At 33.0% G+C, this 26,517-nt stretch overlaps 2 protein-coding genes across 2 annotated transcripts; both read right to left on the bottom strand.

The window, feature by feature from the left end:
* Nucleotides 1–330: 330 nt before the first annotated feature.
* On the bottom strand, nucleotides 331–10,103 carry LOC101498989 (isocitrate dehydrogenase [NADP]-like). The gene is made up of 15 exons (XM_004488544.4): nucleotides 9,907–10,103; nucleotides 9,617–9,660; nucleotides 9,272–9,381; nucleotides 8,134–8,171; nucleotides 7,928–8,005; nucleotides 7,781–7,834; nucleotides 7,601–7,702; nucleotides 7,339–7,430; nucleotides 7,135–7,238; nucleotides 6,941–7,009; nucleotides 6,748–6,863; nucleotides 6,401–6,435; nucleotides 6,129–6,271; nucleotides 1,143–1,265; nucleotides 331–1,041 (listed from the first exon to the last, which is right to left on the bottom strand). The coding sequence occupies exons 1-15, from the start codon at nucleotides 9,953–9,955 to the stop codon at nucleotides 948–950; spliced, it is 1,251 nt and encodes a 416-aa protein (XP_004488601.1). The 5' UTR covers nucleotides 9,956–10,103; the 3' UTR covers nucleotides 331–947.
* A 15,217-nt stretch (nucleotides 10,104–25,320) lies between these two features.
* Nucleotides 25,321–26,034, bottom strand: LOC101515483 (uncharacterized). The gene has a single exon (XM_004488576.1). The coding sequence runs from the start codon at nucleotides 26,032–26,034 to the stop codon at nucleotides 25,321–25,323; it is 714 nt and encodes a 237-aa protein (XP_004488633.1).
* Between the last annotated feature and the right edge of the window lie 483 nt (nucleotides 26,035–26,517).

Raw genomic sequence — 26,517 nt, 5'->3', positions numbered from 1 at the left:
AAGAACATGCATGTAACTAACAGGTATAAACATTATTCCACAACAAGAACATGCATGTCACTAACAGGTATAAACACACAAGGTTCCGCCTTCAGCTTAAGAAAACACATCAATAAAACTATTCAATGAGAAAAATTCCTTAAAATTTCGTAATACCCTTAATAAAAAATCCTAGACTCAAACCCTCTATGAAAGCACAAGATGAAAAGGTAAGAATGATACCCTAAATTTTCCCCCTATTTTATTCCTTGTTTATGTTCTTCCTCTAGATCTCTACTAATACAACTTCGGAAATATACCAATTTTCATATTCTACTACCAATTTTCATATTCTACAGAAAAGGACAAAAATTCATATTATGCTTTGCTTCTGTAATCATTTTCACCAAAAATATTTCAATATGACAATATCTATGACAAGAGAATATAAGATAGAGAATATGTAGCTTCTCAACTTGAGGAGGATGTTACACTAATAGTCCCTTTTATGGCTTGGAAAATTCAAAATCAGTTGATGTTCTACCAAGCCAATGAACTTTTTGTGAATACCAATCTTTCCTATCTGTAGCGGGTGCAACAGTCCAATTTAGGAAGGGCCCCAACTTTCCCCACCCCCTAAAGTCACTTCAGAAAAACACATTCAAAAAAATTTAGTTTTTATGTCATCCAAGAGTATACAACGGGACAAAAACAGTTAGTTATTTTTTCATCCAAAAGTATATTTTTGGAGTCGTCTGGTATTTAGAAATGCAGAGTTGGGTAGAGTTGGGCCCCTAGGAAGTCCCTTGACTAGTTGGCTTTATTCTGCCTAAATTCTCTCCACTCAACTTCCATTTTTTATTCAAACGAACATACTCCAAATTCAAAACTCAGCACAATAAATGCTTATAACCCAAGTAATAGTCCAATCTAATATCATTAAGTAGACTCAAAGAAACTGGTGAACTTTACAGCTTTGCTTTTGTAGTTAATCTTGTTCTCAGCTCCTCGGCAACAGCATCAATGAACTCTTCAGTATTTAAATAATGAGACCTAGAAACCCTACAACAAAACAAAAGAGCAAGTAGTTTTAATTTGTTATACATAAATAGCAAAAGGAATAGTTAGCATTCTTAAAGAACTATCCTAGGGCCAAAAGTTACTTGGGTCCGTGAATAAGAAGTGCAAGATCCTTTGTCATTTTTCCCAATTCTACTGTTCCAATGCAAGATGCTTCTAGTTTCTCCGTGAAGTCCAACAGTCTAGCATTTCCATCCAACTTTGCCCTGCAAAAAATAGGGTGTTTTAAAAAGCTTTAAAATAAAACACACTTTTATTTTTATCATATTGTCTACATCTTTGTTTTCATTAATATTTACAAAAAGTACAACTCTGCTTTTAGTTTGTTTTATGCATAAATATAGAACCACCACCACCAAACTTGATCTTATCCCACTAAGTAGAGTTGACTACATGGATCAAAGGACGATATAATGCTATATCATATCTTCATCAAAATCTTTGACTTCTAGGTCTTTCTCAACAGTTTCTCGTATAGTTTTTCCTAGTCTTCCTCTACTTTGAACAATTGGGCTACCCTCTGTTTGATCTACTCTTCTTACTACAGAATCTACAGTCTCCTTTACACATTCTCAAACCACCTAAGTCAATATTCCTTCATTTTTTCTACAATGTGTCACCCTAACTTTCTTTCTCTCCGATGCTATCACTCCTAATCTTATCTCATCTAGTATTAGCATACATCAATCATAGCATTCTCATCTCTATACACCGAGTTTACTCTCATGTTGGCATTTTACCACCCCAACATTTTGTATCATGTAACGTCGTTGGTTTTACAAATGTGGGATAAAACTTTCCCTTTATCTTCAGTGGCACTATTTTATCACTTAAAACACCTAAGACTCTCCTCAATTTCATCCACCCTACTTGGGCCAAAGATATTTAATTGTGACTTGTTGTATGTTAGGGTTTCCAACTATCACCTCTAAACTATGTGTGCTTTGTCTTTTCCAAAATTTACATTCTATATATAACTCTGTTACTTATACTCAAATGAAAATCATAAACTTCTAAAGCTTGTTATCAAGTCTCTAACCTCCTATTTATTTCCACTCTTGTCTCTCCAAGAAGTATAGTAACACTTTTTATTACCAAAAACAAAATATAATATAAAAGTGACGCTTTTTATTAGCAAAAAATTCTCAAACCAAGCATATCTATCCTATAAGAAATGCCTTATTATAGGAAAGTTTTAAAGAAAATGATATCGGAACTTTTTTGCAAAGTTTATACACACAAAACAAACTATAACTTATGAGGAAAATCTTTTACGCATTTGCTTTTTTCAAAAAAACTTTCTAATTCTGATATAAAATTAGACCTTTCTGTTAATTTTTTTCTTAAAAGCCCAAACAAATGGGTCCTTCATTTATAGCTATTTTCATGAAGCTACTTCCATTATATTTTGGGAAGTGAAGAACAACAAAATATCTTATAAGCTTTTTTCTTTTCATCAAAAATATTTATCTAAAATAGTAAAAAAAAAACTTAATAAAAAATACACTTCTTTCTTAAAAAAAAAAACACAAATAATCAGCCACTTAAACTACTCAACCGACCATATGTATTATTATTAGCTAAAACTACAATGGAAAAAAAAAATCGAATTCTATGGATTGCAGTATGAGGAAAAAAATTTGTATGAGTTTTAATTTCAATGCTTACTGTTGAAGAATCGAGATAAATTAGATTTTATTCTCTTTTATTTTATATTATTATGTTTATTTTTATTCTGTCATTATTACTCAGTTTTACTATTGTAATTTCTTTTCCTATATAAACAGCTTAGGGATGTAATAATAAAACATGAAAGCATTTTGTCTTTTACTTTCTTCATGGTATCAGAGCTCTGGTTAGGGTTCTGTAAACCTTTCCACAACCATTAGGGTTTGGCGCTCTAACCAACTGAGCTACCACAACCATTAGGGTTTGGCGCTCTAACCAACTGAACTAAAGCTAATGGCACACAATACCCCATGGAAGGTAGCCCTTATGGGTAGCGGCGACAACGACGATGGTTTGGCAAAAAAATCAGACATAGTCAACAACCCTGACAATTTAGACAGCACCATAAGTGGCAGTCGCAGCGGCCTAAGCAGCCAGAATGGTTCTTCCAACTTTTTTGGCCATGAGGGAACTTCTAATGTCCTCAAGGTTGAAATCCAGAAACTAAATGGAAAAAATTATGTCGAATGGTCCCAAACCGCAAGATTGATTTTAGACGGTAAGGGAATATATGGTTTCCTAACAGGAGAGGTGCAAATGTCTGCCACAACTGATCCAAAATACAGGTTTTGGAAATCTGAGAACTCTGTTATTATTGCTTGGTTGCTTAGTAATATGGAATCAACAATCAAAAAAACCTTTTATGTTTTTGCCTACTGCCAAGGAAGTTTGGGAGGCTGTCAAAGAAACATATTCTGATATTCAGAATTCTTCTCAAATTTTCGATCTCAAATCACGATTGTAGCATACCAGACAAGGAGATAGAGATGTCACTACCTATTACAATGAGTTGATGACACTATGGCAAGAATTGGATCTCTGCTATGATGATCATTGAATGTGTTGTGAGGACCGTGTATTCATGTTCTTGGTTGGGCTTAATAAGCGGCTTGATGAAGTTCGAGGCAGAATATTGGGAAAGATCCCATTGCCATCACTTCGGGAAGCATTCTCAGAAGTTAGAAGAGAAGAGGCAAGACAAGGTGTTATGATGGGTAAGTCGCCTTCTGTTGGTGAGGTTGAAAGCTTTGCCCTAGTCACAAAAAAATGAAGACGGGAAGAGCGCTGGCAAGAAACCATGGTGCGAACCTTGCAAACGTCTATGGCACACACGTGATACATGTTGGAAGCTCCATGGAAAACCTCTAAATTGGAAGAAAAAAGAAAGAAAGGAAGGTCATGCGCTCCAAGCTGGTACATCTGATCAAGAGAAGCAGTCTCCTTCAAGCCCATCTCCTTTCACCAAGGAACAGTTAGATCAATTGTACAAACTTTTTGAGTCTCAAACTTCTTCTTGCTCTATAGCTCAGAGAGGTAATTTTCCAAATACTGCTCTACTTAGTGTCACTCCCAGCCATACTTGGATTATTGATTCTGGTGCTACTGATCATATGACTGGGGAGTCGAGTCTATTTTCTACTTATAGCCCTTGTGCAGGTAACCACAATTAAAATTGCAGATGGCTCTCTTTCAGCCATTGCAGAGAAAGGTTCTGTTATTCTGTCACCTAAGTTAACCTTAAAAGATGTCTTACATGTTCCTAATTTATCATGTAATCTATTATCCATTACTAAATTAACAAAGGATATAAATTGTCAAGCTAACTTCCTTCATTCTCATTGCACTTTTAAGGATTTGAGCACGGGGAAGATGATTGGCAATGCTACGGAGAATGGAGGACTCTATTATCTTGACAATGGACTCGACTTCAAAGACCAACAAAAAACAAGTACCTGCTTTGAATCTATTTTTGTTTCTTCTAATAATAATGATATTATGTTATGGCATTTACGGTTAGGACATCCTAGTTTTCCGTATTTGAAACATTTGTTTCCTAAATTATTTTCTAAGAAGGATCCATCTTTATTTCATTGTGAAACTTGTGAATTTGCTAAACATCACCGTTCTTCTTTTTCTACACAACCATATAAACAATCAAAACCGTTTGCAGTTATTCATAGTGATGTTTGGGGTCCTAATAGAATAAACACATTTTCTAATAAAAAATGGTTTATAACTTTTATTGATGATCATACTAGAATTTGTTGGGTTTATTTATTGAAAGAAAAATCGGAAGTTGGACAAGTTGTCAAAAATTTCTTTAAAATGGTGCGCACTCAATACCAAACAAATATTCAAGTCTTCAGAAGTGACAATGGTAAAGAATATTTTAATATACTTTTGTCCGATTTTTTTCTTGCAAATGGGGTTGTTCATCAAAGTTCTTGTGTTAATACACCCCAACGAAATGGAATTGCAGAGAGAAAGAATAGGCATCTTCTTGAGATCAAAGATTTAGGCGCGCTTAAATATTTTCTTGGTATGGAAGTTGCTCGCTCAAAGAAGGGAATTGTTGTTTCTCAAAGAAAATACATCCTAGATCTCTTGGAAGAAACTGGGATGAATGGGTGTAGACCAGCAGATACTCCTATGGAATTAAATGCTAAACTTTGGGAGAAAGGCAGTGTTCCTGTTGAGATTGGAAGATACCAGAGGTTAGTCGGCAAACTTATTTATCTAGCCCACACTAGACCTGACATCGCTTTCTCTGTGAGTGTTGTAAGTCAATTCATGCATTCTCCCTATGAAGAACACTTGGAGGCAGTTTATCGAATCTTAAGGTACTTGAAATCCAATCCTGGAAAGGGTTTGTGCTTCAAGAAAACTAATGACAGAGAAGTCTCTATATTTACAGATGCTGATTGGGCAGGATCAATTACTGATAGAAAATCCACCACTGGATATTGTGCCTATGTTGGGAGAAATTTAGTTACTTGGAGAAGTAAGAAACAAGGGGTTGTTGCTCGAAGCAGTGCAGAAGCTGAATTCAGAGCAATGGCTCAAGGAATCTGTGAACTTTTATGGATTCGTAAACTCTTAGACGAACTGAAAATGAAAGTTGACTCACCCTTAAAATTGTTCTGTGATAGCAAAGCAGCAATAAGTATAGCTCACAACCCTGTACAACATGATAGAACCAAGCATAATGAGATTGACCGCCATTTCATAAAAGAAAAAATTGATGCTGGAGTTATATGTCTGCCATTTGTGACTTCCAATCAGCAAACCGTTGATATCTTGACAAAAAGTTTGGCAAGACCCAATTTTGAGCGACTTATAGCCAAGTTGGGCATGACAGATATCTATGCACCAACTTGAGGGGGGTGTTGAAGAATCGAGATAAATTAGATTTTATTCTCTTTTATTTTATATTATTATGTTTATTTTTATTCTGTCATTATTACTCAGTTTTACTATTGTAATTTCTTTTCCTATATAAACAGCTTAGGGCTGTAATAATAAAACATGAAAGTATTTTGTCTTTTACTTTCTTCACTTACCTATGTGCAAGACCTTGTGACCAGGCGAAAATTGAAGCAATACTGTTTGTACTGGTTTCACCTCCCTTCTGATGGACCCGAAAATGACGGGTAACAGTGCCATGGGCTGCCTCTGCTTCAATGGTTTTCCCATCCGGGCAAACCTGTTGCAAATTTTAGCTACTTGAACATCCATGCTAGAGATGTAACCGACAAAAGGACAGACATAAACAAAATAAAGGATACGTATGAAAGAAAAAGCAAAATGATGCAAAGGGTTAGAAAAGCAATACCAGTATTGATGTCATCAAGCCAAGAGAACCAAACCCTGTTCAATGGAAACTATTTTTCAGATCATATTAAGAAATATGACACGCTAACCCTTGGCCCTATTCTAACAACATTTTCAATTCCACTTTGTATGTGGTGGTTGGAATGACATTTGCTTATGGATTTTTTTATTTTCAAGAACACTAAAAATAATATATTGAAAATTTCCAGAATTTTTAAAATATTTAATATGCATTTCCAAAAACATCCATAGTGTCTTCTTTATTATTTATTTTACCAGTGGAATGAAAACAAGAAACACCAGAACTAAACAGATAAGTGAATGAGATAAGAGCATACAGATATCTACCTTGAGCTATGAAATCACTCTGCACATCCCCATCATAATTCTTGCAGGCCCATACGTAACCTCCATCACTTTTAAGAGCATACGCAACCATATCATCTATAAGACGGTGTTCATACCTAAGAATCAAGAGTGTGAATTACCAATCTACTTATGAAAAAAAAAATTTACTAGCATGACAAGCAATTCTTCTAACCATATTCCTGCAGCTTTAAACTTGTGACTCCACTGCGTGTCATAAACTTCCTGGAATATATCCTTGAATCTTCACAAAAGCAAAGAGTTAGAAATGTGCTTGGGTCTTATAACTACAATATATCATTGTATCTCATTTAGAATTGAAGAGTCGTGAAATATAAAGAAGAATGAACAGAAAATAGACAAGCATACCTTCCATCATATTTCTTTAGAATGGTATTTTTAGTGCTAAGATAGAGAGGCCATCTTTTCTCGTGAGCAATGTTCATCGAAGCTTCAGCAAAAGCTCGAATGGACTGTTTCAAGACCAAATATCACATAATTTATTATTGCAAGTTCAGTTAAAATAATTTTCAAAGAGAAAATATTAATAAAAAGGATTGATTAGATGCAAACCTCGTCAGTATTATACATGGACAAAGCTACACCTCCAGCACCAGTGAAGTTATACACCTCTAGCTCTTTAGTTTCTTCATGCCCATCTGGTGCTGTATAACGCAACTAAATTTTGTAAGATACTTCAAATTTATAGACCTCAAACTTTTTAGTCTTTTAGAAATTGATATCGGCTTTAGTTGAGCAATCTTGCAACTGCATCAAGATTGTATATGCCAAGTACTTGAATCATGAGAAACAGCTGATTGGATTTTGACTTTACCGAACACCAATTTTAGCTTTCCTGGGCCTTTTATAACTGCGTCAGTTGCCCGATATTGGTCGCCAAAAGCATGTCTTCCGATGCAGATTGGCTTCGTCCAACCTAACCAATAGCCAGTAATTAACACTTGCTATCATAAAGCAAAATTAAGATATCAAATAAGTTAAAAAAATTACGAACCTGAAACAAGTCGAGGAATGTTTCTACAGATAATTGGCTCTCTAAAAACTGTACCTGTAAGGATATAGAGTGATTGTTTCCATCGATGTCAGTTGAAAACTCAGAACATAAAACAGGATTGCGAAAAGCATCAGAAGATTAATTTACCATTTAAAATATTCCGGATTGTTCCATTTGGGCTCTTCCACATTTGTTTTAGGTTAAATTCCTTGACACGGCCTTCATCTATGAAAAAGAAAACCCCATATGTGAATTTCAATTAACACATGGGCAAAATGGTACACCGTACTCGAAATTAAGTTAAGATGACATGGAAATCATTCCAATTTCCAGATTAGAACAATTATGAATACCTGGAGTAATAGTTGCACATTTGATAGCTACATTATACCTACAATGAAAGGAAAATAAACCACGTAGTGATATTAGGAGGCCTCGCGTAAGAAAATATAGCTTAATAATTAATACAGAAATGAAAAACATTGAAAGCTTCTTTAATCCACAGAACTTTTATTTATCCCTGAGAATGGTAAGCAGAGGCATAAATATGATAATTGAAATCTCAACTAGGCTAGCACCTCAGCTAGCACTAATCATTTGCAGCATACCAAAGATTATTGTTAAAAAAGAAAGGAAGAAAGAATTCAAATGAAAGACAAGGGGAGACATGGACCAAAACCTTTGCAGCTCAACAGAACTTGAAAAATTATAACAGCCATAACAAAAATAAATTCAGTCTATTTAAGTAGTTGATATTTCAACCAAAACCAAATATATAAATATATCTTATTTTGCATTCTTTTTTTCTTTCTAATATTGATCTTCTAACAGTACTCTACAGCAATGTATGTACAGTATAGAGCATACTTATTATTTAATATTTACTCCTCAACTCCATTTAAATTGTATTATTTTGTCACTAACTATAATCAGAGGGCATTACAATTCTAGTTTGCTTATCCTCTTCTAGAAAACAGATGCACAGCAGAATGAAAAACAACATTTAAACCATTAAGATGCCATTTGTTTCATTTTAATATAAATATACTCTTGGGTATGTATGACATTCCCAAGAACAATCATTTCCAACATTTATGTTCCAGGAGTATATTTATATAACATGAAAAACATGCCCCCAAAAGCTATACATGTATACTCTTCTCAGAATTTCATGGCAATTTTGAATAAAAGAAAAAACATTTCAAGATAAACGTAGTAATATCTTAGCTGAAATCTAAACATGTGAAGGGTAAGCCTGACTATGCATTGAATCCTGCAAGCTAATTTTGGATTAAGAAATAAACAAGATAGACGTGGATTTTCCTCTTAAGATTTAACTGTATTGCAACTCTTGATCATAACAATAATAATGAAAGAAAAAAAAAACTGAAGGAAAAACAAGAAGAATGAGACACTTATGGCAACGACAAAATGATACACAATCTAAAGACCGAAGACACAAGCGAATGTGGAAAATACTAGAGCACATACTTTAGTGTAGCTTCGGCACTTTCAATAGTAACTCTATCATCAGTGGCATCTCGATGAGGAAGGCCAAGGTCAAAATACTTAATATCCAGCTCCAGAAAAGGGAGAATAAGCTGCAAAATGTAAAAATAAAATTTAAAATAAAAAGTATTAGAGATATAGTTAGTTGGAGATAAGTATGTTGATAGTTAGATTAGTAATAACTAGTTTGTCAATGCCAGCTTAATATAATTAAAAATTTACTCATTCAATCAAATAGCAATTTCACTCTTCTCTCAATCCTCTTTTCTGCTATCAATAAGCATGTCTGATTCAATAATATAGTGCAAGAAAAAATAACATAACTACCTTATCTTTTATCATTCTCCAAATTACTCTTGTCATTTCATCTCCTGCATGTGGAAAACAATCAAAGATTGATTACTCAGAGAAAGAAATTGAAAATCAACGAAATGATGATTTCTGTTCAGATATACATACTAACCACCAGGCACAGTAAACATCAACTAATTTTCACAAGATACATATGAGTTGAACAAAAATTACAAATCAAAGGTTGAAGTTAAAATCAATTCTAGAATGAAAATCAAAATTGTAATCAACAACTCCGAAACATATAAAAATAGATAAAAACATACCGTCCATTTCGACGATGGGATTAGCAACGCTAATCTTGTGAAAATCCATTTCTGGTTTTTGGTTGTTGTGTGAAAGTGGGAATTGAGAGAGGAGCAAAAAGAATGTATTGTTGTTGTATTATCGATTTATATAGCTAAGGAACACACACGCGGTGGTTAGCTTAATTTTCTACGCCTGCAGTAAGAGTATTGATCCTAGCGTTTTAAGACCAAACGTCGTGATTTGTTGGTTTATTTGTTCTTCCTTTTCCGTCTTCTCACGTGCTGCTTCCATCCTTTTTCTTTATCTAACATTTCTTCAATTATGTCCTACACTAAAAAGTACGTATTTTATGTCAAAATATTTAAGTTAAAGGTTTTACCAGACTATTTTCATCGATTTTCTATAGTATGACTATGAATGATGTATTTGATAATTTACAAAATTTATTGATTATTTGATGGATTTTTACAATTTTAGAGATCGATTTGTATATTTAGTTTTTCTTTTTAACATAACTTTTGAATAAAGTTATAATGAATGTGATTGACTAAAAGACTTTTATTGTTGTATATAACTTAAATCATTTCTTTTATAATATTTATCTTTTCTTTTTAATCAAATCAATTTTTTTCCTTAAAAGTATTTCTGTCATTTTATAGAAACATAATTTTTTATCATTATTTTTAATTATTTTTTATTATATCAAACTATTAAATAGTTAAATTATTTTTAATTCATTTTTTTTTTCTTTTCACTTTTTTTCTTCGATCAAATAAAGTATAAAAAATGTAGAATTAAATTGTTTCGGTTTGATTTTTTCGGAGGCTAATATTATCTTTATTTTTTTCAAATACTAAATTGGATGTCAAGATTTTTCTCAAACAATAAAATGAGTCTCTATTTTATATTTTAAATTAAAATAATTACAATTATATTGAGAGTGAATACATATTTTAGTCTATGAAAAAATTTAGACTTAATTGCAGTTTTAGTCTCTTTATTTTTATCGGCTCATAAAATTGATCCTCTATTTTAAAATATAACAGTTTGTGTCTTATTCTGACTTTTAAATTAAAAAATTATGATGTGACGTATTTTAAATCATGTGTCATATAATACGATGACGTAGAATGATTAACATTTATATAATTATAATAAAATCTTCTAGAAAACTTATGTCTCATTTGATTTGTGAAAATATGAAAAATTTTAAGATTTAAGAAATGTTTTTTTTTTAAAATATAGATACTTTTTAGGATTAATATTTTAAAATATTTTTTAGGAAAGATTAAATATAAATATAGATAAGGAAAGATTAAATATAGATATAGATGGATTAACATTTTGCTTTTTTAAAAAAGTAGGTGGAAGGGAATGAAAAAATATAGATACTTTTTAGAGCTAAGAAACCAATTAAAAAAGCAGTTGGAAGGGAATGAAAGGATTCATTTGACAGCAAAATATAGATATTTTTTAGAACTAAGGGCTGACCATCTATTCATGCTATTTAAAATTAAATAAAAGTCAAATTAAAGAAGAAAAAAAAAATAATTGAATTGTCATTTGAAATTAAATAAAAAAATTACATGAGATATTAAATATTTTAATTAAATTTAAATTTTTATAGCGTAAGAACTTGGGTGGACTAGTTTTTTTTCCTCAAGTATGCCAAATTGAGTTACATAACATAAACAATTATGATATGTATTGTGTTTATTATAATATACATATCACTTTTTTTTTCTTAATTTATTCCAGTAAAATTATTAAAGTTCAAGAAATGCAGTTCATATATTAGTATATAGGGGTGGATAAATTGGTCAACTTTTAGGACCGATCTATTTTAAGTAGGTCGGGATGAAAGTAAATTTCAACTCACATATTTAAGTTGGTCTGTTCTATATAATCTGCTAAAAAAAATGAGTGGTCATATAGCGGGGCTATTTGGCACATCGAGCCAAATAAAAAGTTATTATTTTTTTATATAAAAAAAATGTAATTTTAAATGATTTTTCTCCAATTTTTTTATTAACTCAATCAAACTAAATGATTAAAATTGATCCATTAACTTAACCAACTAAAAAAAGACTAGTGTATGAAACGCTTTGCTTTAGAATATAGCTATCAACTTATTGATAATTTACTTATATATTTTTTGTTGATAATTTTAATTATTGATAGTTTGTTATATATGTAATTTTTTTTAAATTACATAATATAAATTTACTTATTATAAGTTTAATTTGTATTGATAGTTTGTTACATATATTTTTCATTACTGAAAGTGAGTCAATAAAAAACAATTGACGTATATAATTTATACATATATAAATATTTTTTATGCATTAATTAACTTTAATATTTTTTTAATATCTTTTAAATAAAAAGAGAATAATTAAAATATATTTATTATTTTTTATCATAAAAAGCTTACATTAGACAAATATTTGTTACTAAAAAATTTAAAATTAATGTTCTTTTAATGTCGTTGACATAAACATGAGAACAATCGTAATAAACTAACTATGTTGTTGTCATTATTTTTAGTAAAATGTAAAAATAAAATATAAAAATTTGACAGTATTGACAAAGTGGTATTTTCGACTCCACCACCTAAGTTAGTTTACTCTGCCCCAAATTTTCCATTCCTAATAGAATACTCTTCTTTCTCTCATTTTTTTTAAAAATAAATTTAAGGTGAGAGGATGATACCTCAGTCTAAGGTAAAAAAAAAACCATATGACTTAGATTACTTACAAAAAGATATACATTTATATCTATGCCAACAATAACTGTCAATGGTGCTAAGTTCAAGGTAGGAAGATATTAAAACTAATCCCTAATGTGTTTTAAAAAAAGGAATATTAATTAAAAAGAAAATATTTAACCTTTTTCTATTTTCTCTATTACTGATAATTAAAAAAAAATTCATTTTATTTTCTCTGTTTCTTCTTTAATTTACAAATTAACAAATTTAATATTAACAAATGTAATATTAACAAATGTAATATTAACAATTATGTTATATCATAATATATTTCTTTTGATGTATTTTCCAATCAAATTAAAAAATATAATTATTTTAATCATTTTCCTTTTATTTTCTCTATCTCAAAACAATAACTAAAAAACCACTTTATTTTCTGTTTTTTTTTCCTCCATTCCCATTCTTTCTTTTCTTATAACTATTGTGTGAGTATGTGCAATGGACATGATAAATTATCATCTACATAAATTATTTTAAATTAAAATTTAATTTTGACATAACTTTTTAAATAAATTAAATCCATACATTAAAATAAATTTAAAATGATTTGAATATTGCAATATCACACAAAAACATATTTGTGTGTAATTGTTTTAATCATGAATTAAATTTATTTAAAAACTAGAATTTATTTAAGATTATTTAAATAGACGAAAAACACGGACATAATTGCCTTTTCTAAGATGTGGAAAATCTTTAGAGGAATAAATGTGAGAAAGTTTTAGAGAGTAGGACATCCTTACTCAGCATATTTGCACTTTGAGTCTGAAGTTTTTATAATGATTAGTTGCAAGTTAAATCTATAACCACTACTACCCTATTAGTTGGTGTTAAATAGGGTTGGACAAAAACCCGTGATCCGAATAATCTGATCCGAATATTGAAAAAATAGGCAACTTGAATTGGATCTCGAGTTAAAAAACAGAAGAAATCAAGTTTTTATGAGTCGGTTACGGATGTCAAAATTGAATCCATTGGAACTTGAATTCATCCGAAACATGATATTCATTATTTAATGCATAACTTGTACGCTTACGTCAGTTTTAACTGTCTCGCCAAATTCCAACGATTAAATCCTAACAAAAAGTAGATAGATGATTTATGGAGTATATCTATTGTGACTCACAATACATGATTAAACACGGATAGTTTAATAGAGTCACAAAAATAAAACAAAGTCCTCTCCGTATTAAAATTAAACTAAAAGAAAAAAGTGGAAAAAATAGTTACTATCTCCTCTTCTTTTACACATTCTTGATCATAGTAGTTCTCATCCACCATTTCCTTCCAGACAGCCTCTTCTTCTATTATGTGATTCTTCTTCTATTATGTGATGCCTCTTTGTTTCACTACGCGAAAAAACGCATATTACAGCGCTTTTTTTAAGCCATTTACAACGCTTTTTCAAAAAAATAAGCGTTGTGGAAACGAGCGCTGTAAATGATACAACAGTGCTTTTAAAAAAACGCTATAAAACATGTAAATACAACGCGCGCTTGTTATGCACATTTTACAGCGCTTCTTCACAAAAAGCGCTGTAATATGCACCCCATTATATGAGTTATGGGTGTGCATTTTACAGCGCTTTCTCAAAAAAGCGCTCTAATATGCCCAACCATAATTTCATATATGGGTGGGCATATTACAGCGCTTTCTCACAAAAGCGCTGTAATATGCCCACCCATAATTGAAATTATGGTTGGGCATATTACAGGGAGAAGTATTGCACAATATTCCGATCCCCGCGGGCCATGTCAAAGTATCGCCTACGGTTGCTTTCGAACCAACTGCACCGTTGCCCATACCGGACAACGATGGAGATATGAAGTTCTTAAGCGACGCTATTGGCAGTTACGTGGCATGGCCCACACACCTTGTTGCCCTCGAAAAAAAGATTCCCAAGGACAAATCAGTTACATCTCCCGAAAAGGTTTGTCACATTTATTGCCTAAGGTTTTTTATTTTTTCAGATTCAATAAACTAACATTTTACCTCATTTTTGTAGGTCCAAATAAATAAACCACCCCTACAGCCAAAAAAAGGCAGCAGACCTCAAAAATTGGAGGTTAATAGGGCTGCCAAACTACAAAGGCTGGAGGGTAATAAAGCTGCAAAACTTGCAGCAACAAAAAATCTGGATCGGGGAAAATCGGTCGCTGCTGCTGCTGCTCCTAATAAAAGTCAGCCACGCCTTGGTAAATACGGGGCGTGTCTTGACATCCAAATAAAAAGGAACATGGGCAGCAGCAACGATTCGCCCATTGTACAAATGAATCAAGACATCTTTGGAGATGAGTATATTGAGTACCTCGAAAAGGAGCAAATGTACGATCTTCTCGAACATAAGGAGCTGAGTGTTACTGTAATCAGCTTGTACATAAGGTAAAAAATACTTTTAATTGCATTTATTTGTAATTAATTAAATGTATTGGTAATTAATCTAGTTTAAAATTTTCATTGAAGGTTTTTGTACGAGAAGGTCGTGTGCACGAGGAAACTGTCAAATAAATACTCATTCTTGTCTCCGCATAAGATGTCGATGTTCAAACTCGATCCAGACAATGTAAAACACTACATTGTAGATATGTTTTTAAGAAATAAAGAAAGTGATAAATTGTTCTTGGCACCATATAATTCAGGGTACGTAATTTTATCTTTTTTAATTGATGAGAATTTAATTTATTAGTTGTCTATAAACAAAATTGCTTAACCAATTTTTTGTTGTTGTAGGGCACATTGGGTGCTATTTGCAATCAATGCGGTCTCTGAAGTGATATACTATTTGGATCCCGTGCACGGCGATTACACCAATCACCCCGGAATAAAGAATATGCTCGACACGTAAGTAATATTCATTTATTTCTTACATATATATATTTATATATATATATATATAAATATATATATGTAAGAAATAAATGAATATTACTTACGTGTCGAGCATATTCTTTATTCCGGGGTGATTGGTGTAATCGCCGTGCACGGGATCCAAATAGTATATCACTTCAGAGACCGCATTGATTGCAAATAGCACCCAATGTGCCCTACAACAACAAAAAATTGGTTAAGCAATTTTGTTTATAGACAACTAATAAATTAAATTCTCATCAATTAAAAAAGATAAAATTACGTACCCTGAATTATATGGTGCCAAGAACAATTTATCACTTTCTTTATTTCTTAAAAACATATCTACAATGTAGTGTTTTACATTGTCTGGATCGAGTTTGAACATCGACATCTTATGCGGAGACAAGAATGAGTATTTATTTGACAGTTTCCTCGTGCACACGACCTTCTCGTACAAAAACCTTCAATGAAAATTTTAAACTAGATTAATTACCAATACATTTAATTAATTACAAATAAATGCAATTAAAAGTATTTTTTACCTTATGTACAAGCTGATTACAGTAACACTCAGCTCCTTATGTTCGAGAAGATCGTACATTTGCTCCTTTTCGAGGTATTCAATATACTCATCTCCAAAGATGTCTTGATTCATTTGTACAATGGGCGAATCGTTGCTGCTGCCCATGTTCCTTTTTATTTGGATGTCAAGACACGCCCCGTATTTACCAAGGCGTGGCTGACTTTTATTAGGAGCAGCAGCAGCAGCGACCGATTTTCCCCGATCCAGATTTTTTGTTGCTGCAAGTTTTGCAGCTTTATTACCCTCCAGCCTTTGTAGTTTGGCAGCCCTATTAACCTCCAATTTTTGAGGTCTGCTGCCTTTTTTTGGCTGTAGGGGTGGTTTATTTATTTGGACCTACAAAAATGAGGTAAAATGTTAGTTTATTGAATCTGAAAAAATAAAAAACCTTAGGCAATAAATGTGACAAACCTTTTCGGGAGATGTAACTGATTTGTCCTTGGGAATCTTTTTTTCGAGGGCAACAAGGTGTGTGGGCCATGCCACGTAACTGCCAATAGCGTCGCTTAAGAACTTCATATCTCCATCGTTGTCCGGTATGGGCAACGGTGCAGTTGGTTCGAAAGCAACCGTAGGCGATACTTTGACATGGCCCGCGGGGATCGGAATATTGTGCAATACTTCTCCCGAAGTATTGTGCAATATTCCTTTTCCCACCTTCCGTTGAGTCGGCGAGGACAAGTATAGGACACATGTAGTGACACCCTACATCAATAGTTAAAACATAAGTACAGTTAATATATAAGTTTGTTTAATACATAAGTAATTACATAAGCAAGTAAGTAGTAAGTAATTAATTACCTCGGGAATACTCTTCAAACCGACGTTGCAACTCCCGGTTTCACTCTCCATTTGTATTTCAGGTTGGAGCTGAACCGGAAGTTGCTTGTCTTTATTCGTATTCACCAAGAGTGCCACTTGCTCCGATAAGATTCTGAGCTTCTCTAATACTTCCTCGTTGGAAGGTTTTTGGCGCTTCTCTTGAGGAAAAAAGCTTTTGGGAGTTACGCCAAATCCTTTCCCCCTCACTCGACCGGAATACTCAGGGACATTAAACACTTTCCCAAGAATGTCCCTGCACGTATCCTTGTTGCCCTCTTGAGTTTCAGAACTTTGTTCAATAGTTTCCTAAAATACATGTAACATTAAAAAGATAAGTTCAATAGCATTTTTAAAATACAATATTAAAAAATATTAAAGTGATAATATACTTACACAAAGTTCTACAACTTTCTTGACATTTTCATTATCAACCACTCCTTCTTTGTTAACACGCGCTTCCTTCCATAAGATATGACGACCCAAGGGTTGATCGGCTTGGGTGTCTTTTCTCTATTCGTTAAAATCATAAACAAAATAATACAAATTAGTTACACACTATAGTTTATAATACAAATTACAAGTGATGTTTAATTACTTACAATTTTTTGTTCAAGGCGTGCATATCCCATACGTGATTTCTTGTATGGGTGTTTTGGGTTGCTTGCCCGTTCGCGATTTGCCTTACTAATATTCTATATAAAAAAAAAATAGCAATTGTGTAAAAATTTAAAATACGCTACGAATATGAATAATAAAACACAAATGCTAATAAATTAATCACTTACGACAAACGCCGGGTCAGAACGTTTGGAAACAAATGCACTCCATTCATCCTTTGATATATAATGTTGATATATCTTTGGAGGTTCAGCATTTGTGTTTCCTTCTCTATCTTTTAGATAGAAATTTGAGAGATGGGATCTAAATCCACGATGGATTTTCCCAGCAACTCTCAAAACATATGACTTTCGTTCCTCATCAAGAACAAAAGTGGTCTGCAATGAAAACAATTATAAGTAATGTATTTTACAGAAAAAAAATTATAAATGACAAAAGAGTAGATCAAAATATTTACTTGAATGTCATTCCAGATGATATCTTTGGCATCCTTCAACGCCTTATCTCTCCAGTTGTCTATTGTTATTGGGACATTTTGACGAACAACAGCCCCAATGTAGCTTACAAACATGGAGCTGTTGGGGTCAACTGGCTGACCACTCTCGTTCCAGCCAACCTAATAAACTCATATAGTAAGTACATGCCCTAAACCCTAAAAAAAGATAAAAAAACACACAGCAAACAGAGTATATATAGTATACCTCAAATTTAATGCCACTGCTCCGTGCTTTAATCACCCTTTGCATGATAGTTGCACCACGTTTGACTTCTTTTTCGTAAGTCTTAGAGGTGCCAACTTCTTCATTTTGAACTTCTAAATCTTTGTTTGTATCCATTTAACTACAACAAGTTCAACATGCACTTTAGTATAACATCAACAAGCTCAACATGGATCATGCATTATTATAAACAAACTCAACATGTATCAGTATATCTTAAAAAAGCTCAACATGCATTCTAATGATTACAAAAATTTAATAACATCAATACCTGAATAATGATGGTTCGAAGAAAGACGAAATGCAAAGAAAAGAGGGTTTGCAGAAAGTTCACAGAAATATGGTTCACAGAAATACGGTTTGAAGAAATACGTAATGAGGGTTACGTATTTCAATGAAAATATATTGTGTGAAATGGGAGAGATGATCTTGGATGGAAATAAGGTTCGAAATGAAGGAGATGATCGTGGAAATAAGGTTCGTAAAGGACGGGATGATAGGGTTTGCAAAAGAAGAGAAGAAATGAAGGTTGAGATGAAGGTTACGTAATGAAGAGGAAACTGAAGAGGTAACTGTTATATATACGTAACACTTTTACAGCGCTTTTTATAAGCCTTTTACAGCGCTTATTTTGTAAAGCGCTCTAAAAGGCTTCTTTAGTTAAATTTTTAAAAGGCTCTTTTACAGCGCTTTTTTCAAATAAGCGCTGTAAAAGACCTCCGTGTGTTATTATGTTATTTGAATGCCTTTTACAGCGCTTTTTTCAAATAAGCGCTGTAAAAGACCTCCGTGTGTTATTATGTTATTTGAATGCCTTTTACAGCGCTTTTTTCAAATAAGCGCTGTAAAAGACCTCCGTGTGTTATTATGTTATATGAATGCCTTTTACAGCGCTTTCACACATAAGCGCTCTAAAAGGCTTCTTTAGTTAAATTTTTAAAAGGCTCTTTTACAGCGCTTTTTTCAAATAAGCGCTGTAAAAGACCTCCGTGTGTTATTATGTTATATGAATGCCTTTTACAGCGCTTTCACACATAAGCGCTCTAAAAGGCTTCTTTAGTTAAATTTTTAAAAGGCTCTTTTACAGCGCTTTTTTCAAATAAGCGCTGTAAAAGACCTCCGTGTGTTATTATGTTATTTGAATGCCTTTTACAGCGCTTTTACACATAAGCGCTCTAAAATGTCTCTTTATGTTAATTTTAAGAGGCTCTTTTACAGCGCTTTTCCCAAATAAGCGCTGTAAAAGACCTCCGTGTGTTATTATGTTATATGAATGTTTTTTAAAGCCTTTTACAGCGCTTTTCCACATAAGCGCTCTAAAATGTCTCTTTATGTTAATTTTAAAAGGCTCTTTTACAGCGCTTTTTCCAAATAAGCGCTGTAAAAGGCCTTATTGTTTTTGTGTTTTGTTATGTTATGTTATTTTTTAAACAAGCTCAACATGCATGCAAAACCCACATAGTAGTAACTGGTCACCACAAAAATCCCTTCCTCTTCACCAAACTCTTCTCCTTTTATGCATCTTCTTCACAAACATCAAAGCTTACTCTTTCACAATTCAATCTCCACCTCAACACCCTTTTTATCTCTTTACATTCTCTTTCCTTCTTAAATCGAAACTTAATTGGTATTCAGGATCATTGCCATGTTGCGAAAAATGGGTTTGTGTCTGGTGTTTTTGGGGATTCCCATGATGCGTACAAGGTGTTTGAAGAAATGGGTTTGTGTCTGATGTTTTTTGGATTCCCATGATGCGTACAAGGTGTTTGAAGAAATGGGTTTGTGTCTGATGTTTTTTGGATTCCCATGATGCGTACAAGGTGTTTGAAGAAATTAGGTGTCTGATGAATATTATTTTTAAAGCTTTTTTACAGCGCTTTGTCAAATAAGCGCTGTAAAATGTCTTTTTTACTCACTTTCAAAAGAGTCGTTTACAGCGCTTTGTGTGAAAAGCGCTGTAAAAGGTATAAAACACTCATTATTTTATTTTTAAAAGGATCTTTTACAGCGCTTTTTAAGATAAGCGCTGTAAAATGTCTCTTTATTTTATTTTTGTGTTTGGTTTATTTGGGTTGGGATGACATTAAAAACATTTTTATCATTGTTTATTGGATTAAAAATATTGTTATCATTGTCTTTATCACAATACTTTAGGAGATGATGAATTATTAGAAATGAGTATTCTGAAGAATCTATATATATATATGCACTGAGCAAAAGAGAATCTCTCTATTCAGTTCAGTTCAGTTCATGTAAATTACTAATTTATATTCAGTTCAGTTCATGTAAATCAAGCTAAATATAAAACACTCATTGTTACATGAACTTGGTATAAAACACTCAAATCAAGCTAAATATAAGCAGAAAATAAATTAATCAGAAAATAAATTAATCAGAACTTAGTATAAAACACTCAATTCAGATTACATGCATATTTACAATAACACAGTTCAGATTACATGCATAGCTTATATAAAACAATTAAACATATATATACATTAAGATGCCCTTCTTCTTTTCCTGGTGACATTCACATTTGTTTGTCCATTTACAATACGAAACGATGGATTAATCCAAATTCCCTCATCATGATCATCTCTAAGATATAAACCATCATCAGTTGAATCAATTTCATGTGGTTGTTGTGATGTTGCAAATAAAAGATCATTACCAACATCTTCATCATTATTGTTATCATCACTTATTTTATTGGTCGATAGGACAACAGACCATTTATCATTAGAAGGATCAGTGACATAAAACACTTGTTGAGCTTGCGACGCTAAAATAAAAGGCTCGTCTTTGTATCCCACCCTATTAAAATCGACAAGCAAGAATCCTGACTCATCAATCCGAACGCCATTATTATTATCGACCCACTTGCAACCAAATATGGGAACACGAAACATTGTGTAGTCTAACTCCCATATGCGCTCGATAACCCCAAAATATGATAGATTTGCATATATTGGGTTTTTGTCTTTTGCACTTGAGACATGCATCGCTTCAGCTACGAGAGTGACTCCACTATTTTGCATAGTGGTCTGATCATCTTGTTCTTTGGTATAAAATGTGTAGCCGTTAATAACATAACCAGTGTAAGAAAAGACATGTAAGCTCGGACCATTTGCTAGCCACCTCAATCTATTTGAAATTGATCCGGGGTCTATATCAAATTTTGACATTATGTGATTTTTTAACCATGTTACAAAACTTCGATTGTGCTCTCGAGTTATCCAATTTTGATTCCTATTCATGTTCAAACGAGATAACTGATCAATGTGTATTGTAACATACGGTTGAACCTCATCATCATTGTGCAGAACATACAATTGTGCCTGCTCCCATTCTGTCCTTGATATAGTCAGTAGTCTCCTTCCAGTTATCCCTTCTCCTGATAGTCTTCCCGAATGACGAGACATGGGAAGCCCTATGGATTCAACATTGGACAGATATTCAGTACAAAATTCAGCAGCCTCTTCAACAATGTATCGTTCAGCAATACAACCTTCTGGTCGACTTCTACTTTTTACGTACCCTTTTAATATTTTCATATATCGTTCTATCGGATACATCCATCTCATATAAGCTGGCCCACAAAGTTGTGTCTCCTTAACCAGATGAACAGTAAGGTGAACCATTATATCAAAAAACGATGGTGGGAAATACATTTCAAGCTCACACAAAGTAACAACAATTTCCCTCTGCAATGTCGGTAATTTCTGAGGGTCGATCACTTTACTACAAATTTCCCTGAAGAAGAAACATAATCTAGTTAAGGCTAGTCGAACTTTTTCAGGTAAAATGGAACGTATACCTATTGGTAGCAAATGCTCCATTATAATATGACAATCATGGGTCTTCAAACCTTTTAACTTGAGGTCTTTCATACAAACCAAATTTTTAATGTTCGAAGAGTATCCTTCTGGAACTTTAACTTCGTGTAGAAATTTACATAAAACAATTTTTTCCTTTCTAGATAGAGTATGAGCGGCTGGAGGTAGATATGTGCGATTTCCTTTCTTTACTGGAGCCAGTTCATTTCTTATTCCCATATCGACCAAGTCCAATCTTGCATTGACGCCATCTTTAGACTTTCCTGGAACATTGAGTAACGTACCAATAACACTTTCAAATACATTTTTCTCAATATGCATCACATCGAGGAAATGTCTTACATACAATGACTTCCAATATGGCAATTCAAAGAAAATTGACTTTTTCTTCCACCCAGTTTTCACCAGCTCTCCCGCAAAAGGTTTGCCAAATTTATTGGTCAAACCTTGTACTTTTTCAAGTATTTGATATCCAGTCGGTGCTAAAGGAGCTTTACCTTCCTCTGATTTTCCATTGAATGCATTTCTCCACCCACGATACTGATGACTATAAGGTAAAAATCTACGATGTCCAAGAAACACATTCTTCTTACAATGTTTCAACCGCATCCAATTTGTACTCTCTTCACATATAGGACATGCACACTGACCTTTAATGCTATATCCTGATAAATTACCATATGCTGGAAAATCATTAATTGTGCCGAACAACATAGCCCTCAAATTGAAACATTCTTTCTTATACCCATCATAAACTTCCACACCTGTCTCCCACATACTTTTTAAATTTTCGATTAGAGGAGTCAAGTATACGTCGATATCATTCCCCGGTTGTTTGGGTCCAGAAATTAACAGAGACAACATCATAAACTTACGCTTCATACATAACCATGGAGGTAGGTTATATATTACCAAAATCACAGGCCACGTGCTATGTGAGATGCTTTGAAGACCATGTGGATTCATTCCATCAGTAGAAAGTGCAAGTCTTAGATTTCTTGACTCTATCCCGAATTCAGGATACTCGTGATCAATTTTTGCCCATTGTGGGGAATCTGCAGGGTGTCGAAACATTCCATCTCTAATTCTTTCATCTGCATGCCATGTCAAGTGTTTTGAATCTTCTTCACTGCGATACATGCGCCTAAATCTTGGTATTATAGGAAAATACCACACGACTTTTGCTGGAGTAGATTCTTTCTTCTTATATCGAGAGACATTGCATTTCGGACACGCCTTAAGTAGTTCATATTCGTTTCGAAATAAAATGCAATCGTTAGGACACGCATGAATCCTTTCGTAACTCATTCCAATAGAACACAAAATCCGTTTAGCCTCGTAGGTTCGACTGGGAAGTTCATTATCATCTGGCAACATATCTTTTATGAGTGTTAATAATTCTGTAAAGCTTTTATCAGACCATCCATTACTCGCTTTTAAGTTGTACAACTTTAATATCGCTGACAGTCTTGTGAATTTAGTACAACCATTATATAATTCTTTCTCTGCATCACTCAACAAACTTTCAAACATTTTAGGACAATCTCGAAGATCTTCTTCAACTGCTTTTGCAATCTCATCAACTCGGTCCGGCTCATATGTATCTGTATCGAAGTCAGTTGAAGCATATGTCGAACTATTCTCAAAATTAATGTTTCCTTTTTTTTTCTCACCATGTCTTATCCAACATGTGTAGCTTTGATCAATTCCATTACATACTAGATGTCCTTCTAATTCATCTTCTCTAACACGTTTTCCAAAACAACATTTTAAACAAGGACAAACTACTCTATTTGGATCTTTTGCATTCTTCACTGCAAACTCAACAAACTCCTTCACTCCAATTTCATACTCTTTTGACAATCGATTGGCTGAAATCCATTTCCTATCCATATTATACCACCTATATAAATGCAGTAACAAAAATAATAAGCTTTCAAAACATATCAACAAGTTTCAAAAAGAAACCAATATCAACTAAAAATTTCAAAACAGAACAGATCATGTGTAAAAAATACCTTAGACAACGTAGATGGCCGCACAGTACGTAGAGGATATTAGGGTTCGCAACGTATATAATTATTTGAAAGATGTATTTTTTTGAAAGATGTAGAGGATATGAGGGTTATGTAGTTAAATTCAATGAAAGCGCATGTATTTTACAGCGCTTGTGAAAAAAGCGCTGTAATAGGTAGTTAAATTCAATGAAAGCGCATGTGTTTTACAGCGCTTGTGAAAAAAGCGCTGTAACTGATACGCGAAAGCGCTTCCTTTTACAGCGCTTTTTTTACAAGCGCTGTAAAAGCCTTATAACGTGATGCGCAAACGTTATATGACCTACTACAGCGCTTGTTTTACAGCGCTTTGAATCAAAAGCGCTGTAATAGGTTCCGTTATTTTTAAAATATAATTACAACAGCGCTTGTGTTTAGCAAGCGCTGTAAAATGGGCGCTGTTAAATGTCATTTTTGGCGTAGTGTTTTCATATTTTTGCAAAATCGTTGGAGCACCACCATTTGTTTTTCTTTCTTAAGGAAAACCTTTTCTTCCGCATCAAATTTAGATTTATCCTCTTCCAATGTTAATGTTATTTAGAAATAAGAAAAAAGTTATTCAGCATCAAATTGTGTTTGGTTCTCTCTCACCTCCCTTAGTTGTTATTGTTAATGCTAATAAATTTTAATTACATAAAGATATGATTAATTATGATTTTTTTAAGTAATTTAATGTGTCTTCTTTGCGTATTAATCATAACACAGGTTTCTGTGAAACTTAATTAAGTTTTTGAAACATACTCATTTGTAAATAAGTTCATCATCTTCAACACGAAAGTGTTGATCACCGGTTTTATTAAGTCTCATTGATTAAGGAGCTAAGGACATTCCAACATAACAATTACACATAAATGAAAGAAGGATCATTGTTTTGATCAAACAAAAAAAAATATGGATCATAGTACAAAAGAACATTCTCATATGATACATAGAACAAAAGAAATATTGTAAAGAGACAAACTAATATTATTTACATGAGTAAATAATAATAATAATCTATAAAGTAGACTATATTAAATTTTTTTATTCTAATTATTTTTACTCATTGATTTTTTTAATTTCAGAAGAGATAATAAATTTTATCATAATTAACCCACACAAATACGTTCAATCTAACAATATCATTATTTACCCAATTTCAGAGGTTTAAGAACTTTTAGTCATTGATTTTAGTACATTGCATTAATCTACCTTTATCACTCCCACATGCTTAAGGGGAATATAAATCAAATCAACATTGAATCTCATATCAAACACAATCAACGGACATTGCAAGCAAGCCGTATTACATTTCACCGATTCGGTAGAAGGTAGGGTAACCACCAAATCAAACGGCAAAGTAGTAACAGTAAGTTGGAGCGAATCCAACCAATCCAATGAAATGAATGAGTGTGTTGCCCCCGAATCATAAATTACATTATGTGATTTTCCAGCAATTAAACACTCACCTTGGATAAGTTCAGAGGAAGATGGAGTTTCCTCTCCATTGATGTGGTAGACACGTCCCTTGGCAGTAGGGCGTACAACATTGTCGTTGACATTGTTGCGGTTGACAGCTCTATCGTCCTTCCGATCAGGGCATTCATTTGCAAAATGGTCTGGTTTCTGACAAATGTAACAAACCCTTGGTCTGATTGGACACTCAGATATCTTATGTCCTTCTCTATTGCAGCGAAAACACTTAACAGGGTACGCCTGGTTCTGACCTGGAACTTTTGGCCCTTGACCTTCCCTGTTTTGAGGTCGAGGTTGATCTCTAGCATTCCCTAGTGGTCGGGCATATGGCTTGTGTTTTTGATGATGCCTGCCCCTATTCTGTTGGTCGTTATGCCCCTGAGGTCTGATGGGTCCACCTATAGCACCCCTATTCAGGCGGCTCTGTTTCATCTGCTCCATTTTCTTGCATTTCTTTGGAGGGGTTACCAGGAAAGAGAGGTGGGTCAATGGACCACTTAATAACCAAGTCTTTCCTTAGCCAGAATCCCTCCAATACAACCTTTTTGTATTATCCTTCCCTTCTATTTTGGGGATCATACAATTATACATAATATAGGGTTTAGAACATTGTCTTTAATTACATACATTTAGATCACACGATGAAAGCTCACCAGTTACTTTGTGATTTAGATCGAAATAATTTTAAATCGTGGTAATAAACTCATAATTCACAATATCATACAATCATAAATGTTTATTGCTTGATTAAAATTATTTCTAATCATAGGATCAAGAATTTAAAACATATTTTTCATCATAATAATTTTAAAGAAATTAGACAATTAAATTCACATAATTGAAATTTAAGTCATTAATGACATAAAATAGTTAGAAAATCAAACCCTTAGTATAAAAAGAAGTAGAGAGTTTAAAATTAATAAA

This window comes from Cicer arietinum, chromosome 1, assembly GCF_000331145.2.
Source record: "Cicer arietinum cultivar CDC Frontier isolate Library 1 chromosome 1, Cicar.CDCFrontier_v2.0, whole genome shotgun sequence".
NCBI lineage: Eukaryota > Viridiplantae > Streptophyta > Magnoliopsida > Fabales > Fabaceae > Cicer > Cicer arietinum.
The sequence above is the reverse complement of the archived record's forward strand: the minus strand, read 5'-3'. Positions and strand labels throughout refer to the sequence as shown.